This window comes from Festucalex cinctus, chromosome 5, assembly GCF_051991245.1.
Source record: "Festucalex cinctus isolate MCC-2025b chromosome 5, RoL_Fcin_1.0, whole genome shotgun sequence".
Taxonomy (NCBI): domain Eukaryota; kingdom Metazoa; phylum Chordata; class Actinopteri; order Syngnathiformes; family Syngnathidae; genus Festucalex; species Festucalex cinctus.
In genome coordinates, this window is record NC_135415.1 from 28,222,582 (window position 1) to 28,246,729 (window position 24,148).

General features: G+C 38.5%; 1 protein-coding gene across 1 annotated transcript; it reads left to right on the forward strand.

Annotated features, from left to right (window-relative positions):
* The first annotated feature begins 35 nt into the window (after positions 1-35).
* txnrd2.2 (thioredoxin reductase 2, tandem duplicate 2) lies at positions 36-21,529 on the forward strand. The gene is made up of 17 exons (XM_077521022.1): positions 36-150; positions 652-717; positions 813-869; positions 939-1,083; positions 1,789-1,863; positions 2,167-2,245; positions 2,471-2,533; positions 3,124-3,194; positions 8,099-8,118; positions 8,994-9,085; positions 9,167-9,341; positions 13,293-13,429; positions 14,871-14,966; positions 15,151-15,243; positions 18,204-18,275; positions 18,752-18,849; positions 19,941-21,529. The coding sequence occupies exons 1-17, from the start codon at positions 75-77 to the stop codon at positions 20,062-20,064; spliced, it is 1,539 nt and encodes a 512-aa protein (XP_077377148.1). The 5' UTR covers positions 36-74; the 3' UTR covers positions 20,065-21,529.
* Positions 21,530-24,148: the final 2,619 nt, after the last annotated feature.

Below are 24,148 nucleotides of genomic sequence, written 5' to 3' on the forward strand. Positions count from 1 at the left end.
TGTGCTGGAAATTGTTTATCAGGCATATGCTCGAACACCACAGACGATTTCGGGGTCCTTCCTTTCATAACAACATGGCTGCGTTCAGCAGAGGTAGACACAGTTGGAAACAAATCAATTGGTGTCACGTTTTGACCAGAAACTTGACAGGTAACATTTTATTTCGAGACTACAGGAGTAAATATTCTATGCGTATATATAACCATGTTTATGTTTACTTTTTTTTTTTTTTTGCCTTCTGCGTAGTGATATGACTGCGTGAGAGCCACTTACTGACCTGTCTGAGACCACACTCGAGTCGATTTGACCGATTACAAGCAGTCTAGCCCGGTTTTACAATATTTTTTTTGTGTGGTGGGGTAGCCATTTCGTATTGAAACGACCACTCTCTATATGGGAATTTGTCTGTGTGAAGGGAATACGTTCTATTGAAAACCGAAATGAAAATGTGATTAATTGGTTAAAAGTAAACACGCACAAAAAAAAATAAAAAAAAATACAAATATTGCGTTTACACAGTGTAGTTAGTTTTCTTGCGGGCGTGTCCTTGCCGTAACATAGATTTGGATAGTTTTATGTTATTCAAATAAGGTGTAAAATATTGCTGTCAAAGTCCTGTGGTATTATATCTATCATTTGCCCAACTTATAGGGAAGTATGACTATGATGTGGTGGTTATTGGAGGTGGTTCAGGAGGGCTTGCCTGTTCCAAAGAAGGTGAGCTCTGATTGGACGAAATGCTGCTACCTGCTGTGCACATTTCCTTCTATCCAACTGGATGTAACTGATTAAATATGTGCTGTTTCCAACAGCTGCACAACTTGGACAGAAAGTTGCTGTTCTGGATTATGTAGAGCCCTCTTTCAAAGGTGAGTCTTCATTCTTATCATGACGATTCTAAGACATCAAATTAATATGTGTTATACTTCCCCATACAGGCACCAAGTGGGGTCTTGGTGGCACGTGTGTTAACGTTGGCTGCATACCAAAGAAACTCATGCACCAGGCGGCTCTGCTTGGAACCGCAATCAGAGATGCTAAAAAGTATGGTTGGCAGCTCTCAGGACCAATTTCCCATGATTGGTGAGGTCTGAATGTTTCATAATGCTTGATGTTTGTCAAATAAGCCACGAGTGGCTAAACAGCACCATCTAGCGACATGTTTTATTAATACACAAACAGAGCTCCCCCAAAAGTGTGTAGATGCGACCCCTAGGGGTGACAGCAAGCTATTGCAGGGAGGACTGAGGAAAAGCTATATATGTAATTGAATATTTAGTAGTTACAGAATATAGGATCTTCTAAGAACTATAGCTTCCAAGCACCAGTTTGTCATGAATTAATTAAAGCTTGATGAGACATCAAACAGCATCATGAATGACTAAATATCACTTTCTAGTAACATTATTTATTGCAGTAATGCACAAAAGTGGGGTTTAGGTCAATTAAATTCCTAATTGCATGACTTCCTGAAGGGTGGAGAGGCATGGGGGTAATGTAGCAAAACTGGACATACTACATAAATGATTATTCAATTTGTCATAGAAAGTAAGATCTCCAAACAAGTTACTAACAGAGCCACTCCACATGAGCTCCTTAAAAATCATTCATAAAAACTTGGGCCAGTTATTGTCAGCATGTATTTTTTATTTTGATGTTAGCATTGTTTTTAAGCATCAGCATTCCAACTGAACACCATACGCTGTAATCCTGTAAATTCCACATAATCAATTCTGTTTTCTACCCTGTAAGTACATCATAATACATATTATTGTTTGTGTGCTGCAGGGTCACCATGGCTGAGGCCGTTCAAAACCACGTCAGGTCTTTGAACTGGGGTCACCGGGTCCAGCTCCAGGAAAAGTCAGTGGCACATAATTATCAAAAATTGTTGTTTGTGAATATGTAATTGAACACAACTTAGTTTGAGCTACAATAATTTAATCATTTATTTTTTATTTATTTATTTATTTATTTATTTATTTATTTATTTTTACCCATCACACACTACTGTTAGGGTGCCGATGGTTTGTTGCATTCACCCAGCCACTTTTCTACTGTGTGAATAATGTTACCACATATTTCATTTAGAAATAATAATAAAGCTCAATTCTAGATACATATGACGAAATAAGCTCACATAGGGTTTTATTGTTTGTTTTGCAGGAAGGTGAATTATCTGAGCATGAGAGGCAGCCTTGTGGATGAACACACAGTCAAAGCAGTAACACAAGCAGGGAAAGAGGTGGGCCGGTAGAAATAAATTGATCCTGTAAATCCAGCGTATCGTGAGAATTTTTAAATGCCGATCATATTGACAGCTACCGGGAGCGATGAAGCTAACATTTTCCCTTAATGGTGTTGGTGCGAAATGCTTTAGAGAGCACTTAACCTTCATTTGACATTTCCTTGTTTTTCCAAGGATGTGACCAATGACTGTTCCTTCACATCCTTATCTCTTCTCATGCAGATGACTCTGACTGCAAAGAACATTGTGATTGCGACAGGTGGCCGGCCAAAAATCCCCGCAAATGTTTGTATCAATTGATTTGTTTTTTTGTTTTTGTTTTATACAGTAATTTGTTATTATCATATACAGTGTGAATAAGTCTTTGTCCCCTTGCTGATTATTTTTATTATTATTTTTTTTATGCATGTTTGTCACACTCAAACGTCTCCCATCCTCAAAGTCAGTACAAGTATGCACAAAATATTATGCACAAAAAAAATAAAAATAAATAATATTGCTGTGTGTGACAGTAAACTTAATTATGACAGGTTGGGCCACTCTCAGTAGCAGCAACTGAAATCAAGCGCTTTCTAACTGCTAATGAGCCTTTCACATCTCTGTGGAGATGTTTTGTCCCACTCACTCTTCCTTGCAGAATTGCTTTAATTCAGAAACACTGGCGGGGGTTTTTGAGCATGAACGGACTTTTATCATTTTAATCCTTGGATATCTAAATGAAAGTATGCTAAAAAAAAATTAAAAAAAAAAGTAAGATGTGTGGGGGGGGGGGATGCAGATGTTTGCATTGAAAAGAACTTTAAAAAAAAACAAAAACTTTAGTCCTGTTCACTTGGTTGACGGAGCTGCTTACAAGTTGTAACTCTTTATTCCAGATTCCAGGAGCAATGGAACACGGTATCACCAGTGATGACATATTCTGGCTGAAAGAGTCTCCTAGAAAAACGTGAGCATCTTCTTTGTCCAACTTAAAATGCAGTCATGCCATTCCACAATACAATTAACACAACGTTGTTGATTTTTTGAAGGTTCATGAATCATGATAGAGATGCACCAAAATTTTGGCCACAGAAAATTTTCATTTTAAAATGGGCAAAAAAAACAACAAAAATCGGCACAAGGACGATTAAAACCAAAACAGGATGTTGTGGTGATGCAAACAAAAACTAGGGATGGGCGAGTACCGATACCAGGTATCGGTATCGGGCCGATACCAGCCTTTTTTCAAGTACTCGCGTACTTATTTTTTATTTTTTTTATACTCGAGTATTTATTTATTTTTTTCAGATTCTAATTATTATTTTTTGATCCCTATGGGTATTCTTTCATTAATAAAAAAGTATATTTCTATCTGTTTCCGTTTTGCAGCAATTAGCGTTAAAAGAGAGCTAAGTTTCATCAGTTTTCACAAATCTATTTAAAATTCTAAGTAATTTAGCTTTTTTTCCACATGGCCCTGGTTGATCTCCTTTGCTCTGCTAATTATTATTTTTTGATCCCTATGGGTATTCTTTCATTAACAGAGGGGTACCAACAATTTTGTCCATGTTTTTATACCTAAATTTTAACATTTGAAAACAAAAACAAGCATAAAAGTCATGACGGCCGCTCAGTTGTTGATTGTTGACACGTCGTCCCGCTGTCACGTAATGTTGTCATACATCAATGAGTGACGATTTTTCCCTCTCTGATTTTTCACTCTTCCTGTAAGACTGTCTTCACCTTCGTAATTCAGATTAGTGGCAAGTATCCTGACTTATACCGAAGAAGCCCTTTAATCCAACCATTTAGCACCTGTCATCACCTGGTTAATTGGGCTATCTCGGATGTTTCCTCTTGGCAAAGCACACAGACAGCGACTTGCGGTTGCGATGTACTTGTTTACGTCATGGTGACAGATACCATCAAGTATGTTTTGATGCAGAAATATTTGGACGATGACACAGTTTTCTATCATTTTGCCTTTATGGACCAACTCACTGAATGAAATACTGTACGGTAAACGAACATTGTGATTGAAGGGTCGTCTTTAACTCATTCACTCCCAGCCATTTTCCCAGAAGCAATCCCGTTCGCTCCCGGATGTTTTACTGGATTTTGACTGATTTTGCAAGGCCCACAAAATATTGTTCTATTGCTATAAAAGGATGGAACCTATCAAAAGAAAGATTAAAGTCTCTTCTTTCATCAGGAAAAAAATATATATTTCTATCTGTTTCCATTTTGCAGCAATTAGCGTTAAAAGAGAGCTAAGTTTCATCAGTTTTCACAAATCTATTTAAAATTCTAAGTAATTTAGCTTTTTTTCCACATGGCCCTGGTTGATCTCCTTTGCTCTGCTGCCACCTGCTGGCCGTTGGTGTAATAACTACCATTACTGCAACTGTTCTTTGCAGTTGAGAGGCTGTATCAAAGCCTTCTGTATGTTCTAACAAAAACAAAAAGACGTATAAATGCGTCTTTGGGACACTTAAAACATTAAAAGAAAAACGTATTTACACGTTATTGGGAGCAAATGAGTTAAGCTTTTAGTTATTTGACAAAAAAAAAAACGCTTTTATTATTCAAGAAATACAGGTTTTTAAATGCACATTACTTCAATTTGCAGGAAACAAAAGTTTGTAGACAAATACCAATAGTAAATAATGTACCATAATATTTATACCCTCATTTTTAGTCCTTGAATGAAAATCTTGTGCATGCAATTAATCTTGGACCCGATTAACATATCCATATTCATCTTTTCTCCCTTGAGATACCTTGAAAGGGTTTTCGTTACAACTACCTTTTATTTTGTTCATTTGCTTCAGTTTTAAAATCTGTATTTAAAAGCTTTTATCTTTTGGGGCTGACTTTATTTCTGATAGCAATTTATCTAATTTGTGTGCAGCATAATCGCTAAATGCTGGCTTCACCATGTTTACTTTGAAACCTGGGTGTGGTCCAGTACGGGTTAATCATTTTGAATTTAAGTATATGGTGGTGTATGAAGCATAACCTACTGGTAATTATGTAATAGTTGAATGTGTGCACTGTTCCCAGTCTTAATCAGGTAGCACTGAGGCATTCATGATTCACCAACCTTCATGTATGGAACAAAATTACCCACTTGGAAATGCCACTTTATGCTCAGGAAGTCCTTCAATGGCATGCTTGATCTCGACCACCCTTGGGTCAGAAAGTGTAAGCAATAGCTGTATTTTCTTCCACTATAGCAGCACAAACACTACCAAAGAGGATGTTGTTTTGCTGCAGAGCTGTCATGTGTGCAGGTGAGGTCAGACAGGCGCTTTCTGGAAGCAGAGATAGCGTGTGGGGGGAGTCCAGGTGAGTGATCTGTGTCTAATGGGCCTTGGAGCGCATTACACACCTGAGTGACATATCTCGCCTTGCCCTGAAGCTGGGAAGGAGGAAAAACACTAAGCACGTACGGCGATGAGACTGTGTTATAAAATGTAGCTGGAATCCATTGATTTACAATTTCATTTATTGATTGTCTAGACTTTATAGAAATGACTTGCACCATAATTGGTGGCCTAGTACAAGAATGGATATGGGAAAAATAGCATAAATGCATAATCATTTGCCATTCTTGGGGACGTGTGTTGGTGGAATTGAATTTGAAAACGCTGTTTCAGTAAAAGGTTTGGGGCACTTCCACATCTTCAAAACTTTTGAATTATAGCATATATTTTTAGAAATGAGATATATGTTTATTACTTGCAGTATTATTACCTATATGATATCGTACAGGACTGTCTCAGAAAATTAGAATATTGTGATAAAGTCCATTATTTTCTGTAATGCAATTAAATAAGCAAAAATGTCATACATTTCTGGATTCGTTACAAATCAACTGAAATATTGCAAGCCTTTTATTGTTTTAATATTGCTGATTATGGCTTACAGCTTAAGAAAACTCAAAAATCCTATCTCAAAATATTAGAATATTTCCTCAGACCAGTTTTAAAAAAATGCCATAATCAGCAATATTAAAACATTAAAAGGCTTGCAATATTTCAGTTGATTTGTAATGAATCCACAATGTATGACATTTTTTCTTATTTAATTGCATTACAGAAAATAATGGACTTTATCACAATATTCAAATTTTCTGAGACAGTCCTGTATGTACAGTACATGGTCTAATGTTTTGCTGTGCTCGTACAGAGTTGTACTTTGTAATTGCTTGTTCTTCACATCCTAGTATATGGAGAATGTCCTTTGTTTGTGAAGGCTTTGTTAAATACATTTATTGAAACGTTTACATGAGTAATGTTGCTATTTTTTGCCAATATTGGATCATTTGATTGAGAATTGTTTCATCGAGGTTCCTGGTGAAGTGCTGTTCTTCCAAAATTATAATGGAATTGAAGTCGGGGGAGTATCTAAATTCATTTTAATTAGTTGAGGCCTCTGAAGACTTGCCAAGGTTTGGCAGTAACTGATAGCCAGCTACTACCGACTCTCAAAAAATTTATTTTGCAAATAGTTGTGTCCTTGGCTTCTGTGGGAGGAAGTAGATTAGAGCATGGATGTTATCAACTAGCGGCCCGATACGTGAGTAGGCCTAATAATACTTTTGGATTTGGAATGACATACCAAACATAGTACCTCAATTGTAATGGGGAAAAAAAAAAAAGGAAAAAAAAAAAAAAAGAGTTTTTTGTGGGAAAAAAAAATGCACAAAATGAGTTATTGCACTTAATGTTGGTTTGCTCTTCTGCAGTTTTGTGCTGTTCTTGAATGGTAATTTTTATGCAAAAGAGCTCATTGTACTGAGGGAAAAAAATCCTAGTGCTATTTTGTTGTTTACTTCAAACCCTTTGTTGTTGAATAGCTGATCTTTTTTACATGTGAAATTTATTATGAAAAATTAAATATGTGTGTATTTAGTGTATAGGCATGTTTTTTTTTTTTTTTTTTTTAAGGTAGCATTGATGAAAAACCGTTGTGGCTTATAAGATGGGGTAGCATTGATGAAAAAGCCGTTGTGGCTTATAGATGATACAAAAAAAAAATGCAAAGATAATTTCGCAGCTAATTATTTTAGTGGCCCATCTCAAGATTACAAGTTTTGTTATGAGCAACACCAGGCAAGCTTGATTTATCGTGTATTTATTAACTCACTTGTGCAATGTGATGAATAAATGACACCGACACAGACTGAAATCACTGATGAAAGTGTCGAATCAGGATAAAGCTCTTTGCCTGATCATCTTTAAGCCACTCACAATGCGTGATAAGTGCACCTCAGCGTTACGCAGACACGGTGACAAGGGGCATTAAAGCTTTTAGAGGTTAATCTTAGCATGGACAAGGACAAGATTTGCTGTCGGCACTCTGAACTGTCAAATCCACGCAGGCCTCAGGAAGGAGCTCTGGTATAAACAGGTAAGAGCAGGGCCTCCTGTTTGCAGGTGATGGGCTTCAATCAGCAGACTCGTATGTGGACTTGAGCTCTGAACATGGCACTCCCTATCCACAGGGATTACTTTAAATGGTAGCAATTAGGCCTCCTAACTGCCATGGATCTTAGGGTTGGATTAGATGTGTTATTTACTTGGACCACACACATTTGCTGAAAAACATGTTTTTTTTTTTTTTGTTTTTTTTTTTTTTTTTGTTTTTTAATCATGCTCTGGCCAAAGCAAAAATAGTTCTATTTTGGTGAGATCTGGTGGCATCAACTCATTAGATTTTGCTGGTTTATTCTCTTATGTTGCCAGTGAATCTTAAAAAAAATAAATAAATCTGCTTTGTGAGATAAATATGCAAGTCACAGTTCACTGTACACGCATGACTGTCATACACACATCAACTTAAAATGTCCATTTATTTGTTTTACAGGCTTGTGGTTGGAGCAAGCTGTATCCTTTTCTGCCAACCAATGTTATGTGTAAATAATCACCGCTAGTCAGTTCAGAAACGGTGCAGTTGTAAACTTTAATTTAAAGCTTGGCATAAGGCCAGTGTTGCATGAATAACATGTCGTGTTTGTTTTTAACATCAGGGTGCCATATGGGAGAGCCTTTTAGTGTGTGTGTTTTTTTTTTTTTTTTTTTTTTTTTTTTTAACAGTATAAAATACACGTGCTTCCCATATGTGAAACTACTGAACAATAAACAAAATGACATTTTTCCAAATACAGTGGACTACTGTTTTTCATGCTGCCAGCTTAAAGGCGGGGTCTGTCGTCTTCACTCAGGAAAATGCACTTTTTAAATACGGGATGTACACACTTTAACTCTTTCTCAGTCTACACATCTGGGCTTATGTTAATGTTTGGTGGTGATCTTTTCCTAAACCCCAGCCTGTATTTTGCCATTTTGTGTTTGTTTTGTAAACAGCGCGACGTTTCTCTGGACAGACAGTGTTTATATAATTCCAGCCAATTGCAGAGTGGGGGGGGGGGGCGTGGCATGTTGCAGGCGGGGCCAGGCGCATTTGTCGGCTGCGTGACTGACGTCACTCTCGCAGAAACTTGACAGCATGCATGGATTTTTTGAATACAGGCTGGGGGGTGGGGGTTTAGGAAAAAAAATCACCACCAAACATTAACATAAGCCCAGATGTGTAGACTGAAAAAGAGTTAGTGTGTACATCCTGTAATTAAAAAGTGAATTTTCCTGAGTGAAAACGACAGACCCTGCCTTTTAAAATGCATTGATAGTACAAAAGTATCACTTGGCCCTATTAGTTAACAGGCATGAGAAACAAAATTCCCTAACCAACTGCTGCTTAGATGTAGCTCTGGAGTGTGCAGGCTTCCTTACAGGCCTCGGCTTGGACACAACGGTGATGGTTCGCAGCATCCCCCTCCGGGGTTTCGATCAGGTATTATTCTCTGTAGAATAGACTCAAGTCATCGTGATGGAAATTCATGTGCTTTATGATTTGATCTTTATAACTTTACAGCAAATGGCAGGATTGGTGACGGACTACATGGAGTCTTATGGAACCAAATTTACATTGAGGTGTGTCCCCAAGAGAGTGGACAAACTTGCATCAGGAGCCCTGAAAGTCACGTGGATTGATGCCCTGACGGGCAACCAACACGATGACACGTACGACACTGTGTTATGGGCAGTTGGTAAGTATATTATTGCATGCGAGTGTATGTAAATGTTTTGCAGCGTTAAATTGTGTCGATCCCCTGATCTAGGCTGCCTTATAGCGATGAAATTAGGACAATTTACACAAACGGATGCAACACAAGAGCTCTATCGTACATTCAGTCTTTGCAAAGACAATGTATAATCAGTTTACCATCAGAAACATATTTGTCATAATTGTCTATCTATATCATGCAATTGTTTTTCCCTGATATCATAATGAATCTGTCAAAAAGAGTTCTGGTTTGCCTGCCCTCTCCCAGTGTCATCCAAGTTCATTGTCATCCTCAATAGAGTGCAGTGTCAGCAAATGACCGTGGAATCAAAGCTGAAAACAAAGTAATAAAGTCTGAGTGATGGAATAACCAGGGGAAGCGCACTGGCTGTCTGGGTGGGGAGGGACAAGTCCCAGGCAGGCAGGATGCACTATTCCCCTCTTTGTTCTGCTTCTCCGGGTCATCCTGTCTGTGCCAACCCAGCGGAAACCAACTTACATATGTCTCTGCCATCCCTACCTGTGGACTTAATACGTTTACAGGCCAGCGCTACCAGCTATATTTCATAATCTACCGCTTACCGGCCTGAAGATTAACAACAGAAACTGATGAGATCAGGGCCACTGTCACCCTTTAAATCTTCCAAATATCTCATGACCAGGCAAGTTCTGCCTTCATGTCACGAGTACCGTATGTTTTTATGTGCGCGATGAGAGAGCGCTTTGCCCATATGCGTGTGACAGTAACAAGGATGTGCGTGACCCGGCAGCCGCAATGACGTTTGCCATTTCCTCTTGTAGGCCGAATTCCCACATCATTTCAGCGCGAGGCTGTTGGCGCGAGCGATATTTGCATTGAATTCTGGAAACCGTTTGTATTGTGTTGTCACATGCGTGAGATGCGGTGACCTTCATATTTCCTTTCTGCTTTTGACTAGTTTAAATGCAGACAAGTACGAGGCTGCTTATGGCCCGATAAAAAAGTCAGGCAGACAACTTAACTCATTCGCTCCCAGCCATGAAGCAATCTCGTTCGCTCCCGGCTGTTTTACTGGATTTTGCAAGGCCCACAGAATATTGTGTTCAATTGCTATAAAAGCAAGGAACCTTTCATAAGAATGATTAAAGTCTCTTCTTTCATCAGGAAAAAAAGTATCTTTCTATCTGTTTCCGTTTTGCAGCAATTAGCATTAGAAGAGAGCTAAGTTTCATCAGTTTTCAAAAATCTATTTAAATTGTCAGTAATTGAGCTTTTTTTTCTACATGGCCCTGGTTGATCTCCTTTGCTCTGCTGCCACCTGCTGGCCGTTTGTGTAATAACTACCATTTCTGCAACCGTTCTTTGCAGTTGAGAGGCTGCATCAAAGCTTTCTGTAGCATAAAAAAAACAAACAAAAAAACGTATAAATACGTCTTTGGGACACTATGAACATTAAAAAGAAAATGTATTTACACGTTATTGGGAGCAAATGAGTTAATTGTCACAAAGTGCACTTGTTTTTGTTTTTTTTGGCAACTTATGATAGGCAGTTCGGAAAATGAATCTTCTATGACTGTATCTATCCACACACACTATATCAGGCTTCCCCAATCCTGGTCCTCGAGGGCCGGAGTCCGGCGCGTTTTGGATGTTTTCCGTCCTCCAACACACCTGATTCCTATGATCAGCTCACCAGCAAGCTCTGCAGAATGAAAAAGCCTGATAACGATCCAATCAGCCGTGCACGTGCATTCCCGTTAGAGCTGAAGCTGTTATAACTGTAAAGGACAAACCAAGTCCGTATTTGTTTCCATTGTATTCTCCTGATATTGTAATGGCCACGTGTACTCATACTTTTGATTGAAATGAATATCACGATTTAGCGAGAAAACACAGCACGGCTTGGGCCCTTTGATCCCTGCATGCAGGACTCATGAGTACGAGGCCACTTCCCTTTACTGTGACCTTACACTATAGAGGCCAGGCAGGGTTCGAGCCTCTGTGGGGTTATTAAAGGCCTGAGGGGTCCGAGGCACTGTATCACCACCGTCTAACATCCTTCTATCCCAGCCATGCGTCCCTCCACCTTTCCCCTGCTCCTTCCTGCTTACATGGCCGCTCCCTTGTCCAGGTGCAATACATGCAGGAAACAGAACATTTCCACTTCCTGTGGACAGGCAGACGGTGGACGTGACTTTTCCGCCTCAGTGCACACTACAGTGTACTCCGGAATATTATTCAGAGTAATTCCCGATGTTGTACAGGACGTTTGAACAGTTTATTTATACTATAAAAACAAAAATAGGTAAAATGGATTAAAAATCATTAGAAGTGGAGCTCTGAAAAATGAAATGACTGCACATGTTGTCATTATATTTGTCTAGAGAGCTGAGGAGTATATAAACCATTGAAATTAAATTGATGCTAAGGAAATAACATCTGGGCACCTGTGCAAATATCGAGTTGTGGACAAACTTTTGTCACTAGCTAAAATTATGATATGTAGCTATATTCTATTAAAAATGTTTTGCTGCTTTGGACAATTTTTTTGTACACTTATAAGATATAAAATTGTTGTAATTTTCACTAACAAAATGTTTACTCATAAACACAAAAGCATGTTGTAAATGAGTCAGTTGACGTGCATCTTAAAATCTTTTTTGGCCTGAACATTGAAATGTGTTTTTCGCATCCTGTTTTAATTTGCTCCCCCAAAGAAAAACAACGCCATACTTCCCATTTGTCTTTGTTTTTCTAATTGATCAGATAAGTGTTCGTTTGATATTTTATACTCATGAAGGTTTGTTGTTGCTAATTAGCCTAGCCATCTGGAAGCTTCCTCAGAATGTCACAACAGGCATTGTTTCAAGCGCGTGTGTTTGGTTCTGCGCGGCCATGTACTCCGACCAAATTCCTTATCAGTGTTGTGTCCTCGGCATACAATGTGGTCACTCTAAAGTGGAGCGACAGACAGGAAGCGGGGATAGACTTAGTCATTTTGAAATTTTAGTTTTCCCAATTGAATTGAAGAATAATGGTGTCAATATTTTAGTTTGTGGCAGATTGAAGACAAATTACGTGAATGATAATATAGCACTGTATTTTTTATTTTATTTTTTATTTTTTATATATATATATATATATATATATATATATATATATATATATATATATATATATATATATATATATATATATATATATATATTGGAAATTTTACTGTATATTCTGAGGGGTCTAAAATTGGAAGTTACATATTTTGGGGGAAAAATGCCTTGTTGACTTGTTCCTTTTTTTTTTTTCCGTCCCTTCAGCCACCCATGTTGTGGAGTAGACAGGTCCCTGTTGTCCCCCCGGTCTGGGGGAGAACGTTGCTCTTTGGCTCCAGCCAGGAAAAGGGTCTCGGGGGTTTGTTGTTTTTTGCTTTGCGATAGCATCTACATGTGTACCTCGGGCTTGGGTGTTTATTATGCCGCCTTGACTAGTTTTGAGGAAATATGCCGAGGAGGAGGAGGGTGAGGATTATGTGGTCAGTTCTCCGTCACCATGGAGATTACGTGTTGACGGCATCAGTCGTCTGTCCCCTAGGAAGTGTCTCACATCACGTCCTTGATTTGACGATTGAGATCTATCAGTCCTTTTGTGTTATATGCGTTTTATCCATTATCTTCGTTTATTCTAAAGAACAAAAAGGAGCAACATTCAGTTAATATTAATACTGTACTTTATTATATTTTTATATTTTGCACTAACCCTTTGATAACTTCTGTTTATACACTTCTAATTTGTTTTATTTTTTTTATTTTTTTTTGGGGGGGTGGGTGCAATCCAATTTGATTACATGTGAGGTGTTATGCAACACTGTAATGATTGCTTTGAAGCACAAAATGTCAGCAGTGTCAGCGTGATCCCTTCCCGCAATTTGTAATAAAAAAGTTGTCATGTTTACTGCAGGTAGAGCTCCCGAAACAAAAGTTCTGAGTCTCAACAAGCTTGGTGTACAACTCAACAGGGAGACTGGGAAAATAATTGTGGGGGCTGATGAATCTACCTCCGTGCCAAACATCTATGCTTTTGGGGACATAAGCCAGGTATGCATCACCATCAAATGTTAACACACTTGAGGGGGCTTTTTAAAATATTCTTATTAGTCCTCCTTATTCAATTAGGTGTCTGGAAATTTACGCCCCCCCCCCCCCGAACATTAATTTTCTTCTGCTTGATCTGTTCAGACACAAACAAACTCCATACAGAAAGGTCCTACTTGAGATTCGAACCCAGAACCCGTCTGCCTCACAGCCTTGGAGTTACTGCTATTGTATTGTTTGATGTTGAAATGATCAATTCATATCCTATAGAGACCAATGCATTAGTACAAAGACGAATGAAAATGTCATATAAGATTATTTGCAATTGTGGCCAAGTTCGGAATAATGACGTTGCGCCCATGGTGTTTTTTAAATATTGCGCACAAGTAATACACATTTAAATAAAAAATAAAAATAAAAAAAATAAAAAACTGAAACTAAACTAAAACTAATAAAAAAAAAAACTAACAGAACCACCCTGAAAACTAATTAAAACTAACTAAATTTAAAAAAACAAAACTCATAACAAAATAAAAACTAAAATGAAAAATTCCCAAATTATAATAACCCTACTGCCATATTACAAATAAATTGGTTTATATACTGTAGCATTTTTCTAAATATGCAAAAGCACAAATAAATTATTTGTACAATTTTTAGGACTAAACACAATTTCTCTTCACAACATGATGTGGCCCTTGCGTCCTTCTGATTTTCTGGATGTGGCCCTCAAATGAAAAAGTTTGGACACCCCTGAGCTAGACCATGTAAATAGTGGTTAGTTGTAGCTGCTGTAATGTCGGTGTGGCCTTCTTTTTTTTTTTTTTTTTTCCCCCCAACACAAACAGCTGTGTGCTTCCTTCCTGTCTCCCAGGACTCATGATGACACGCACACACACTCATAGTCAACTTTGACTGACGGCTTGCTTTGATGAGCGCTGCTTCACGCCAATCTGTCTGTCATCTTGTCAACGCAGCAGGAGGCATGTTTTTTTTGTGTCCCCCCCCCCCCCCCTTTAAGCAGAAGGTTTGATATCTTGCTCAAGTTGTCCACTGCATTTCTTGTTTTCTTTCTTCTCAATGCCAAATGAAGTGCCAAGAAATGCATTAAAATGACGAAAGCTGTCGGGCGTGTAAACAGTTGCACATCAGAGAGCGCATCACGTTCTCATTTGTAGAGGTGCACAAGACGTTTATGACAACAGGATGTGTCGTGGAAATTTAACAGGTCGAAGTCATGCCTTTAAAATTGCCCTGCAGCCTTACCATTTCCTGCGCTACTCAGTGTGTCTGTGCGCGTATCCATGTCTGTATTTTTATTTGTTTTGGCTCACGTTCAGAACAATACGCCATTAACCGCGGAGAGAGAAATTTGTATGTGTCTGTTTAGACAATTTATAATTTGCAGGTACGTTGAAGTAAGTGAGGCAGTCTTCTGTTTCAGGGTCGTCCCGAATTGACGCCCACGGCGATTAAAGCAGGAAAACTCCTCGCCCGCAGACTTGCTGGACACAGCACAGAACTCATGAACTATGACAATGTGAGACCAAAAAACACACACGTCACATTTTCTCCACTTAATTGTCATATGTAATGATATCCGGCACAAAAGTGGTATTAAAATGTCTATCTTGCCAAGGAAATTTGTATTATTATTATTGTGGTTGTATTTTCCATTGCGCTCCAACTCATTTTCCCTTTATGTGTGTGCGTGTGTCTTGGAGGTGCCAACCACTGTGTTCACTCCGCTTGAATACGGCTGTGTGGGCCTGTCTGAGGAGGAGGCTGAAATCAGGCATGGCAAAGACAACATAGAGGTAAGAATGGACTGGCATAAATGGAAAAGTCAAGTCCAGTACGCGGTGACCTGCCAGAGGTCAAATAAAAATGGGTACGGTTGAAAAAATTACTACTTCCATTGTAGAAAAAAATAATGCCATGAGTAGGTGAGGCAGTGGTGGGTTAATTGAAGGCTCTAATTGTCAGTAGGTGTGAATATGAGTGTGAATGATTTGTTTATATGTGCCCTGCGATCGTCCAAAGTCAGTAGGGATAGGCTCCAGCACACCTATGACTCTAGTCAGGAAGCATGGGCGACCGACCGGGTGATCCAGGGGCAGTTTTTGTCATGTTTAAAAAAAATAAAAAAAAAGTCAAAGTTGAATTACTTCTGTATCTGTATCTACCATTATGTAATATGACTTAAAAATTATGACTGTATCGCTTTATGTCAGTTTTTTTTTTTTCTTGCTCTCTAGAAAAGTTTTTTTTGTGTGTGTGTTATATCAGGTTATATGTCACATTAATTATAGAAAACGTTTTGAAATTATTTATCTTGGTCTCTTTTTAATCACAAAACCTGACATTTGAAAAGGGGTGTGTAGAGTTTTTATATCTGCTGTATATGAAGTCTGTAGGGGGCACGGTGGTTGAATGGTCAGCACATCCGCCTAACAGTACTGAGGACTCGGGTTCGAGTCCAGGCTCCAGGTGTTTGCATGTTCTCCCCATGCTTGCGTGGGTCTTCTCCGGGTACTCCGGCCTCCTCCCACATTCCAAAGACATGGATGGCAGGTTAATTGGGCGCTCCAAATTGTCCCTAGGTGTGCTTGTGAGTGTGGATGGTTGTTCGTCTCTGTGTGCCTTGCGATTGGCTGGCAACCAGTCCAGTGTGTACTCCGCCTACCGCCCATAGCCAGCTGAGATAGGCGCCAGCAACCCCCACGACCCTTGTGAGGAGCAAGCGGTTCAGAAAATGGATGGATAGATAAAGTCTGTAATGATTTTGCTTTGGGTACAGAAAGTCAAGAGTTTCACTGTGTTTTACAAATTTGGACTGTTTTTATTTTTATATTTTCATCAACTGCATTTCGTTTGCATTAATATGATGAGAATCTGCAAATTGTTCCAAACTAGCCAATCCTATTGGAATCTCTTTGTACACAAAAATAAAAAAATATTTATTTTTTTCAATATTTATTGGTATTTATTTTAATGAGCGAGAATGTCTTCTAGCCCCTACAAACAAATACAGTCCAAAACCAAACAAGTGCGCGTGTGTTTACTGTGCTCGTGTACGCGAGCAGGTCGCCAGACGCTCGCCAACACCTGCACAATGTGCGGATAAATGCTTTAGCCGCTAAGGTGGGGCTGTCGGCAATGAGTGACAGGCGAGCAGGAGGCCTGATTGAGGTGTGTGTGTGAGGTGATGACAGGCACGCTTAGATCTTAGGAGGAGCTGCAGCAGCTTCTACAGCTGCATGCGCCTTCAAACTCGTGTTGGCACGCTCGCCCATTGAATTAAACGCATTAAAACACACATTGTCGGTCGACAGTTGGAAATCTGCCAACATAAGCAAGCAGCAACTGGGATTTGTTTTCCACTGTTGTTCTCTTTTCGATGAGCTGCAATCATAACATCCCATTGTTAAGATTAACTTGCCCTTTAATTAGTAAATATTCCGTTTCTGCGCCATCACATTGTCATTTTTGTTGTTATTGCAATACAGTTTCCTTGCTGTACTTGTATAGTAAACACATTATTTACACAAGTTGTGATTTTCATTGCAGGATTTTTTTTCCCTCTCTTGACTAATGAAAGAGACAAAAGTGTGAATATGCTACAACTGTCAAACGATTACATTTTTTCATCAGATTAATCACATCTTAGAATTCTGATTAATCATGATTAATCACCGACTAAAAAGGCTTTTTTTCCCCCCAACATATATTGCCCGCTAAATTTGATGCGCACCTGTTATGTGTTAATTTTTTCGACATTTAACTCATTCACTCCCGGCCATTTTCACATTTCGCAGTCCCGTTCTCCCGGCTGTTTTACTGGATTTTGACTGATTTTGCAAGGCCCACAGAATATTGTGTTCTATTGCTATAAAAGCATGGAACCTACCAAAAGAAAGATTAAAGTCTCTTCTTTCATCAGAAAAAAAGTCTGTTTCTATCTGTTTACGTTTTGCAGCAATTAGCATTAGAAGAGGGCTAAGTTTCATCAGTTTTCACAAATCTATTTAAAATTGTAAGTAATTTAGCTTTTTTTTGTAGATGGCCCTGGTTGATCTCCTTTGCTCTGCTGCCACCTGCTGGCCGTTTGTGTAATAACTACCATTTCTGCAACCGTTCTTTGCAGTTCAGAGGCTGCATCAAAGCCTTCTGTATGCTCTAGCATAAAAAACAAACAAACAAACAAACACAAAAAAAACAACGTATAAATACGTCTTCGGGACACTTACAACATTAAAAAAAACGTATTTACACGTTATTGGGAGCAAATGAGTTAATGTTATGAGGACGTCTTCAAAAATTTATACCAACTCCTCCACACGCTCATCATCCATTTTCTAATCAATTAATTATTTGCATAATTTAAAATTGGGGAAAAAAATACCTACGGCATATGTAAACATTTATTTAATGCTTTACTTTAATGCATGTAGTTATGTATATTGCTCAAACTCCAACAGCTACCTTGAATGTAACCATCCGCTGTCGGCTAAAAAGGATCATCTGCGATCAAAATTAATAGTGTGATTAATCTGTGGTAATACAATGATTAATGCGAGAATTTTTTGTGATTAATTAATTAGTTAACGTGTTAACTTTGACAGCACTAGAATAAGCTGAGAAAAGCTGGCGTGGTGTATACAATAGTGACATTGTGCATCACTATTCATCATTATTCAACTCTTGAGAAAAAAAAAAAAAAAGTCTTTTTTTTTTTTTTTTTTTTTTTTTTTTTTTTTTTTTTTTTTGTCTGCAGGTTTACCACGCCTTCTACAAGCCTCTGGAATTCACTGTGGCAGAGCGTGATGCCAGCCAGTGTTACTTAAAGGTAGGCTTGTGAACTATGCAAAATCTTTTGAAAAAGGAGTACGTTCTTGTTCACCTCAGCTAAGGTCACAGAATCGCAAACACGTCCTAATGGGTGTCAAGCTCATTTTAATTCACAGGCCACTTTCATCTGAATTTGATCTCAAGTGGACCGGAACAATTTGTCCATGGCCTATAAGCTATAAATAATGTGTCAAAATGTTCTTTTTTTTTTTTTTGGCGCAAATACAACAATTACATTCTGGAAATATTCCCACTTTTTGATTATTATTTTATTACAAAGTAATCTGTCATTTTTGAACAATAATGAATGCAAAATTTTAGCATCATATCATAAGTAACAGCAAAATTTCAGAATGTCATTTAAGTGGTTGTTAGTGCTCCCTCCATTGGACAAAATTAGCAATCACAGTTACCGGTAATTTTAGTGAAAAACTGAAGTTTGTGTTCTGTCATTATCATTTTCTGCCATCTTAGGTGATATGCAAGCGACATGGAGACCAGAAGATATTAGGTCTGCACTTCACTGGTCCCAATGCAGGGGAAGTCACGCAGGGCTTTGCAATGGGCCTCCAGTGAGTTACTATAAACGCTGTTATTTGTACAGTATGACACAGTATGTACAGTCGACAACTATTTTTAATAATTGAGTAATCGTTTGGAGCCATTTTTAATATTAAATTGTCCAAATCTTCTGATTTCAGCATATCAATAGTAATTATTCGCTAATTTCTGTAGTCCTTCATGAAGGAAGATTGATTATCTTCTGTTTAACCAAAATAAGACATTTGCAAACATCTGTTTTTACTTTGGAAATCATTGACCGAACCGATAACATAGTACATTAATCCCTTTTTTTTTATTTTTTTTTTATAACTATATGAATTTCAAAATAAACACCAATCACTGGTTAATAAACAGTATTTTTTTTTTTTTTTTTGGGGGGGGGCTTTTATAAAACACTTTAATGCAAAATTAAAATGAACCAGATTAGTTGATTCATAGATGGAATAATCGATAGATACATCAATTTTAAAACTATTTAAAAGAGTCAGGACTAAATATTAGGGATGTAACGATATCCAAATGTCACGATATGATATTGTCACGATATGAAGCTACGATAATTAGCACGATATTGGCGATATTCAAAAAAAGGTCACAATATTGTAAAAAAACATGAGGTCATACTAAAAAAAAGCACAATAGTGTGCTTTTGTCCATAACATCGTTATATTATTATTATTATTTTATTATTATTATTATTATTATTATTATTATTATTATTATTATTATTATTATGTTGTTGTTGTTGTTGTTAATTCACACACACATTGAGTTCTTTCACATACTGACTTGCTTCACAGGCATATTATGTTTATAATTAATGTAGATTTTAAACATAGAAGGGCCAAAACATCCCTAATAAAAATTAAATTGCACAAAAAAAACTAGCCACCAGAGGGTGCTACAACTTCACACATGGAAATCAACCTAATTATTATTTTTTTTAACAGATGTGTTGCATTTAAATATCGTTGAACATGACGACGACGATATTGTGGCAGTTTTAATATCACGATATCACGATGTTGCGCTTATCGTTGCATCCCTACGAAATATGGCTTCTCAGGTCAATTAAATCAACTTACTGTCTGTTTGTTAGGTGTGGTGCCAGGTACTCTCACCTGTTGGGGACGGTAGGGATCCACCCGACGTGCGCTGAGGAAATAACCAAGGCCAACATCACGAAACGTTCTGGATTGGATGCCACGGTCACCGGCTGCTGAGGTTAAAGTCCCGGTCTGTGAACACTGAGCACACACGGGGAAAAAAGGGCTAGTTGGGTCCAAATTCTAATTCTGGTTTAGCCTGCTCTTTCTTTTCCATCCATTTCCTCTCCTGTTCTGTCGAAATGTGGTTGATGGCATGCAAATCACTAATCAAAAAAAAAAATCAGCAATATTTTGAATGTTTGCAAGTGGAACCAGTCTATTCTCAAGTCTCTAAATCAGGTTTGTGAAAGTCTCGGCCGCAGAGAGACTTTTGAAGGAAAGGCCCCATAAATCAGGATTAAAGCCTGTTCTCAGGGTGTCGCTGAAATTATGCGAGAAACACGGAGCAGGTTCGAACATTTCTCTGAAAATATATTCTACAAATATTGTTGTTTCTGTGGCTGTACTTCCTGTCCATTAGTCTTTAAGGTGACACATACCATAACCCCCCCCCCCAACTCTCCGCCCTCCATGACACTGATGGATGGCCCCTGGGCCTTCAGCCGCAGCGACACCACCTCATTTCCCATGCACAGACACAAACAGTTGGTCGGCCATCTTGGAAAGGCTCGACCAGAGAGACGAGCCTCTCGGATGGTCTGCAATGGCCCAGATATACTTCTTGACCCAGCATTAACTCATTTGCTCCCAATAACGTGTAAATACGGTTTTTTTTTTAATGTTCTAGGTGTCCCAAAGACGTATTTATACGTTTTTTTTTTTTTTTGTTTTTTAATGCTCGAGCATACAGAAGGCTTTGATGCAGCCTCTCAACTGCAAAGAACAGTTTCAGAAATGGCAGTTATTACACAAACGGCCAGCAGGTGGCAGCAGAGCAAAAGAGATCAACCAGGGCCATCGAGAGAAAAAAGCTAAATTACTTACAATTTTGAATAGATTTGTGAAAACTGATGAAACTTAGCTCTCTTCTAATGCTAATTGCTGCAAAACGGAAACAGATAGAAACATACTTTTTTTTTCCTGATGAAAGAAGAGACTTTAATCTTTCTTTGGATAGGTTCCACGCTTTTATAGCACTAGAACACAATATTCTGTGGGCCTTGCAAAATCAGTTAAAATTCAGTAAAACGGCCAGGAGCAAACAGGACTGTGAAAATGGCTGTGAGTGAATGAGTTAAACAATACCATACTGCAAGCTGAGCATAAAGCGCTCTTTATGGGCCATCACTGCACTAGTTGCTCTGCAAGAGCTGCATTACTCTGTGTTACCCAAAGGTGGCACTATTGCCTGCCAATTTATTTAGAGTGTAAAAGAGAGGATAACTTGTCACTAGATAAAACCTAAACTCCAATACATTTGTCTTGTAGGTTTTAATTCCCTTAATCCCCACAAGTGATACGCTTTTTGTTGAATTTGGAGAGTAGACTGGATTGATTTGCGCTCCGACTGCTAATCCTTATCTCTGGTGTATTTACATGGATGGAAGGTTCACGCTCAGTAGTCGTCACCCTCGGCGATAAGCTAAGTTGTTTATATCAATAACCGTAATCGCGGATAAAAGAGTTTGCTAAAGTGCTCAAATGTTTAACCTGCTGACGGAACTGGACATCCTCGACGGGGTTTTATTGGGAGAAATGGGCTACACAAATTTGGGGACCAAAATGGTGGGCGTAGTTTATTTTGAATCTGTCCGGTCTGATTAATGATTCCGATGAGGGGAGTGACAGCGTGCCTGGCGATGGAAAAAAAAAAAAAAAAAGAGAGAGAGCGGGCTACCAGGTTTATTTGGACCTGGCCTGGGAGAGTATGAGCTGAGTTTCAGCTGGGTTGGGGAAAGATCGTTTGGGTGGGGGGATTCCTGTGTGCTCTGTTCAGGGCCGAAGTGCTGACTGAAGAACCCTGACCTCCGCTCAGCAGGAACAGCTTGACTCTGTCACTCAGAGGACGGAGGGCTCACATGCTCCGGTGCAGCGCGGCAGGGGCCGAGTGGGTTTTGGAAGACGGAGGTAGCGCCGGCCCAGCAAAGCAACACGGGGCACCGAGCCGCTAATTGATTCTATATTGCCGTGCTTAACGAGGCACTTCGGAGACCCCGGGTTAGGGCGAAGGCAGTGGAAGGGAAGTCATTCAGTCTGACAGCGTAACTCGAATGTCTGTTTGCTTTTTACCATCCATTTCCCCTCAGACGTCCAAGCTCCGTGTGCACAGTAATCCACATAACTGCGTTCATCACATGCACAACATGACAATTACTTCGGTTCTAAGTAGGGCCCGACCGATTAATTAGCCTCACGATTATGGCACTGGTCTCATTATTTATTACACACAGTCTTAATGTATGTATCCTTATTCTTAAATGAAATTTGACACACATTCAACTTTTTTTATTTTTATTTTTTTTATTTATTTATTTTTTTTAAATTAACAAGATGTTTATGGCCTGCAAATGTTGAAAATCTGCATATAATTCATGCCAACTGAAATCCATTGACCAATTTAATTAATTTGCTTTTTTTGCATTATATATATATATATATATATATATATATATATATATATATATATATATATATATATATATATATATATATATATAAATATTCATTGTCATTAATTGTATTTTTTTCTGCCCAAAATCAGCTTTGGTCTAAAAAAATAAAAAATAAAAATAAATAAAATCCAAATCGGTCAGGCCCTACAGTTCTAATAATTTAAAATTGGAGTGGGAACTCGATATTGTCGATTGGGCTCTCTCATCCCAACACGAGTAGTGAGGCCCCCCGCCCCCCTCCTCTGAGCAGCACGGGGGGATCAGGGTTCAACTTTCAGGTAACCAGCTAATGATGACCTGCACTAAAACTCAAAACTGAGGAGTGCCGGGCTGATGTCTACTGGCTGCCAACTTAAACTTTCAAAGTTGTAAAACAAAAAATGGGAGATCTCATTTTCCATTAAAAAAAAAGAAAAAAAAAAGCTTTGTTACATATAATGTATATGTGAAGTCATAACACTGGAATGCATAGTGGCCATATTAAAGATGACATACAGTGTGCTTTTGTGTAAATTATTGTGTACTGTAATTACCATATTTCTGGGAATAAATAACATTAGATTTCAGCAGCTCAATAATGACTAAAACATATGGGAAGATAATCCTGTATACTGTAATTTATGTCTGAAATATATTTTCATATATATTTTCAACATATGTGCATTTTTTTTTTCACATGCTTAACTCAAGAAGATTCATATGCTAAATAATGGAATCAGTGAGAGTCTTCATAATAAATTAATACTGCACTGACATGGTTCTAAATCACTGTAAGAACGACATAAAGAAGAATACATTTTTGAGAAGATTGCTTTTTTTTTATGGGAAAATAATCTTTTGTATTTTCAAATGTATTTTGTATAACTCAACTTTTTTTTATAAAGCGCTTTAAGAACAGGCGTTACTGTATACAAAGTGCTGTACATAAATATCCGTTTTGCAGAACAAAGCAAACATTTCGAAGTGCAAATAATAGATAATAAATAACCTCAAATGTGCTGTTTGGCAGTTTATATTTCATCGATCAGAGCGTGATTTGACAAATCATTTGAACTGTATCTCACATGTTGCTAGTCACTCTGTTGCGTCATAATTACCGCACAATTACACTCATATCAGATTTGCAAATTGAATTGCGCAATCGAAACTGTCACCACTGTGGATACGAAAACGTGTTCGCCAAGGTTTAGTACGTGTAATCTTAACTGGCGCTACACAGATTTGCCTTCATATTGAATCTGTGCCGCCAGGGGTGGTCAAACTTTGACCCCGGCTCGTCTCTGCTGACAGGTTCCTCTGCTATGCGGCCCTGTCACTCAACCCCCGTGCACCAACAATGGGCAGAAATTCCAGCATGTTTGTTTGCTTAAGGACGGCTCTCCGAAAACCCCTGAACCTCTTCGGGATCCACAGCGGCCTCCGTCAAGCCAGCGTCGGTCCCCCGATCCAGACATCGGGAGTAAAGAGAACAGGCGAGCCATTTTGCGTTTGTATCGCTTAACGTTCCTCCACAATGGCGCAAACGGGCTAAATCCGCCTTGAAAATGCACTTAGTAGAACATGTCAACATGTCAGTCTCAGTTGGG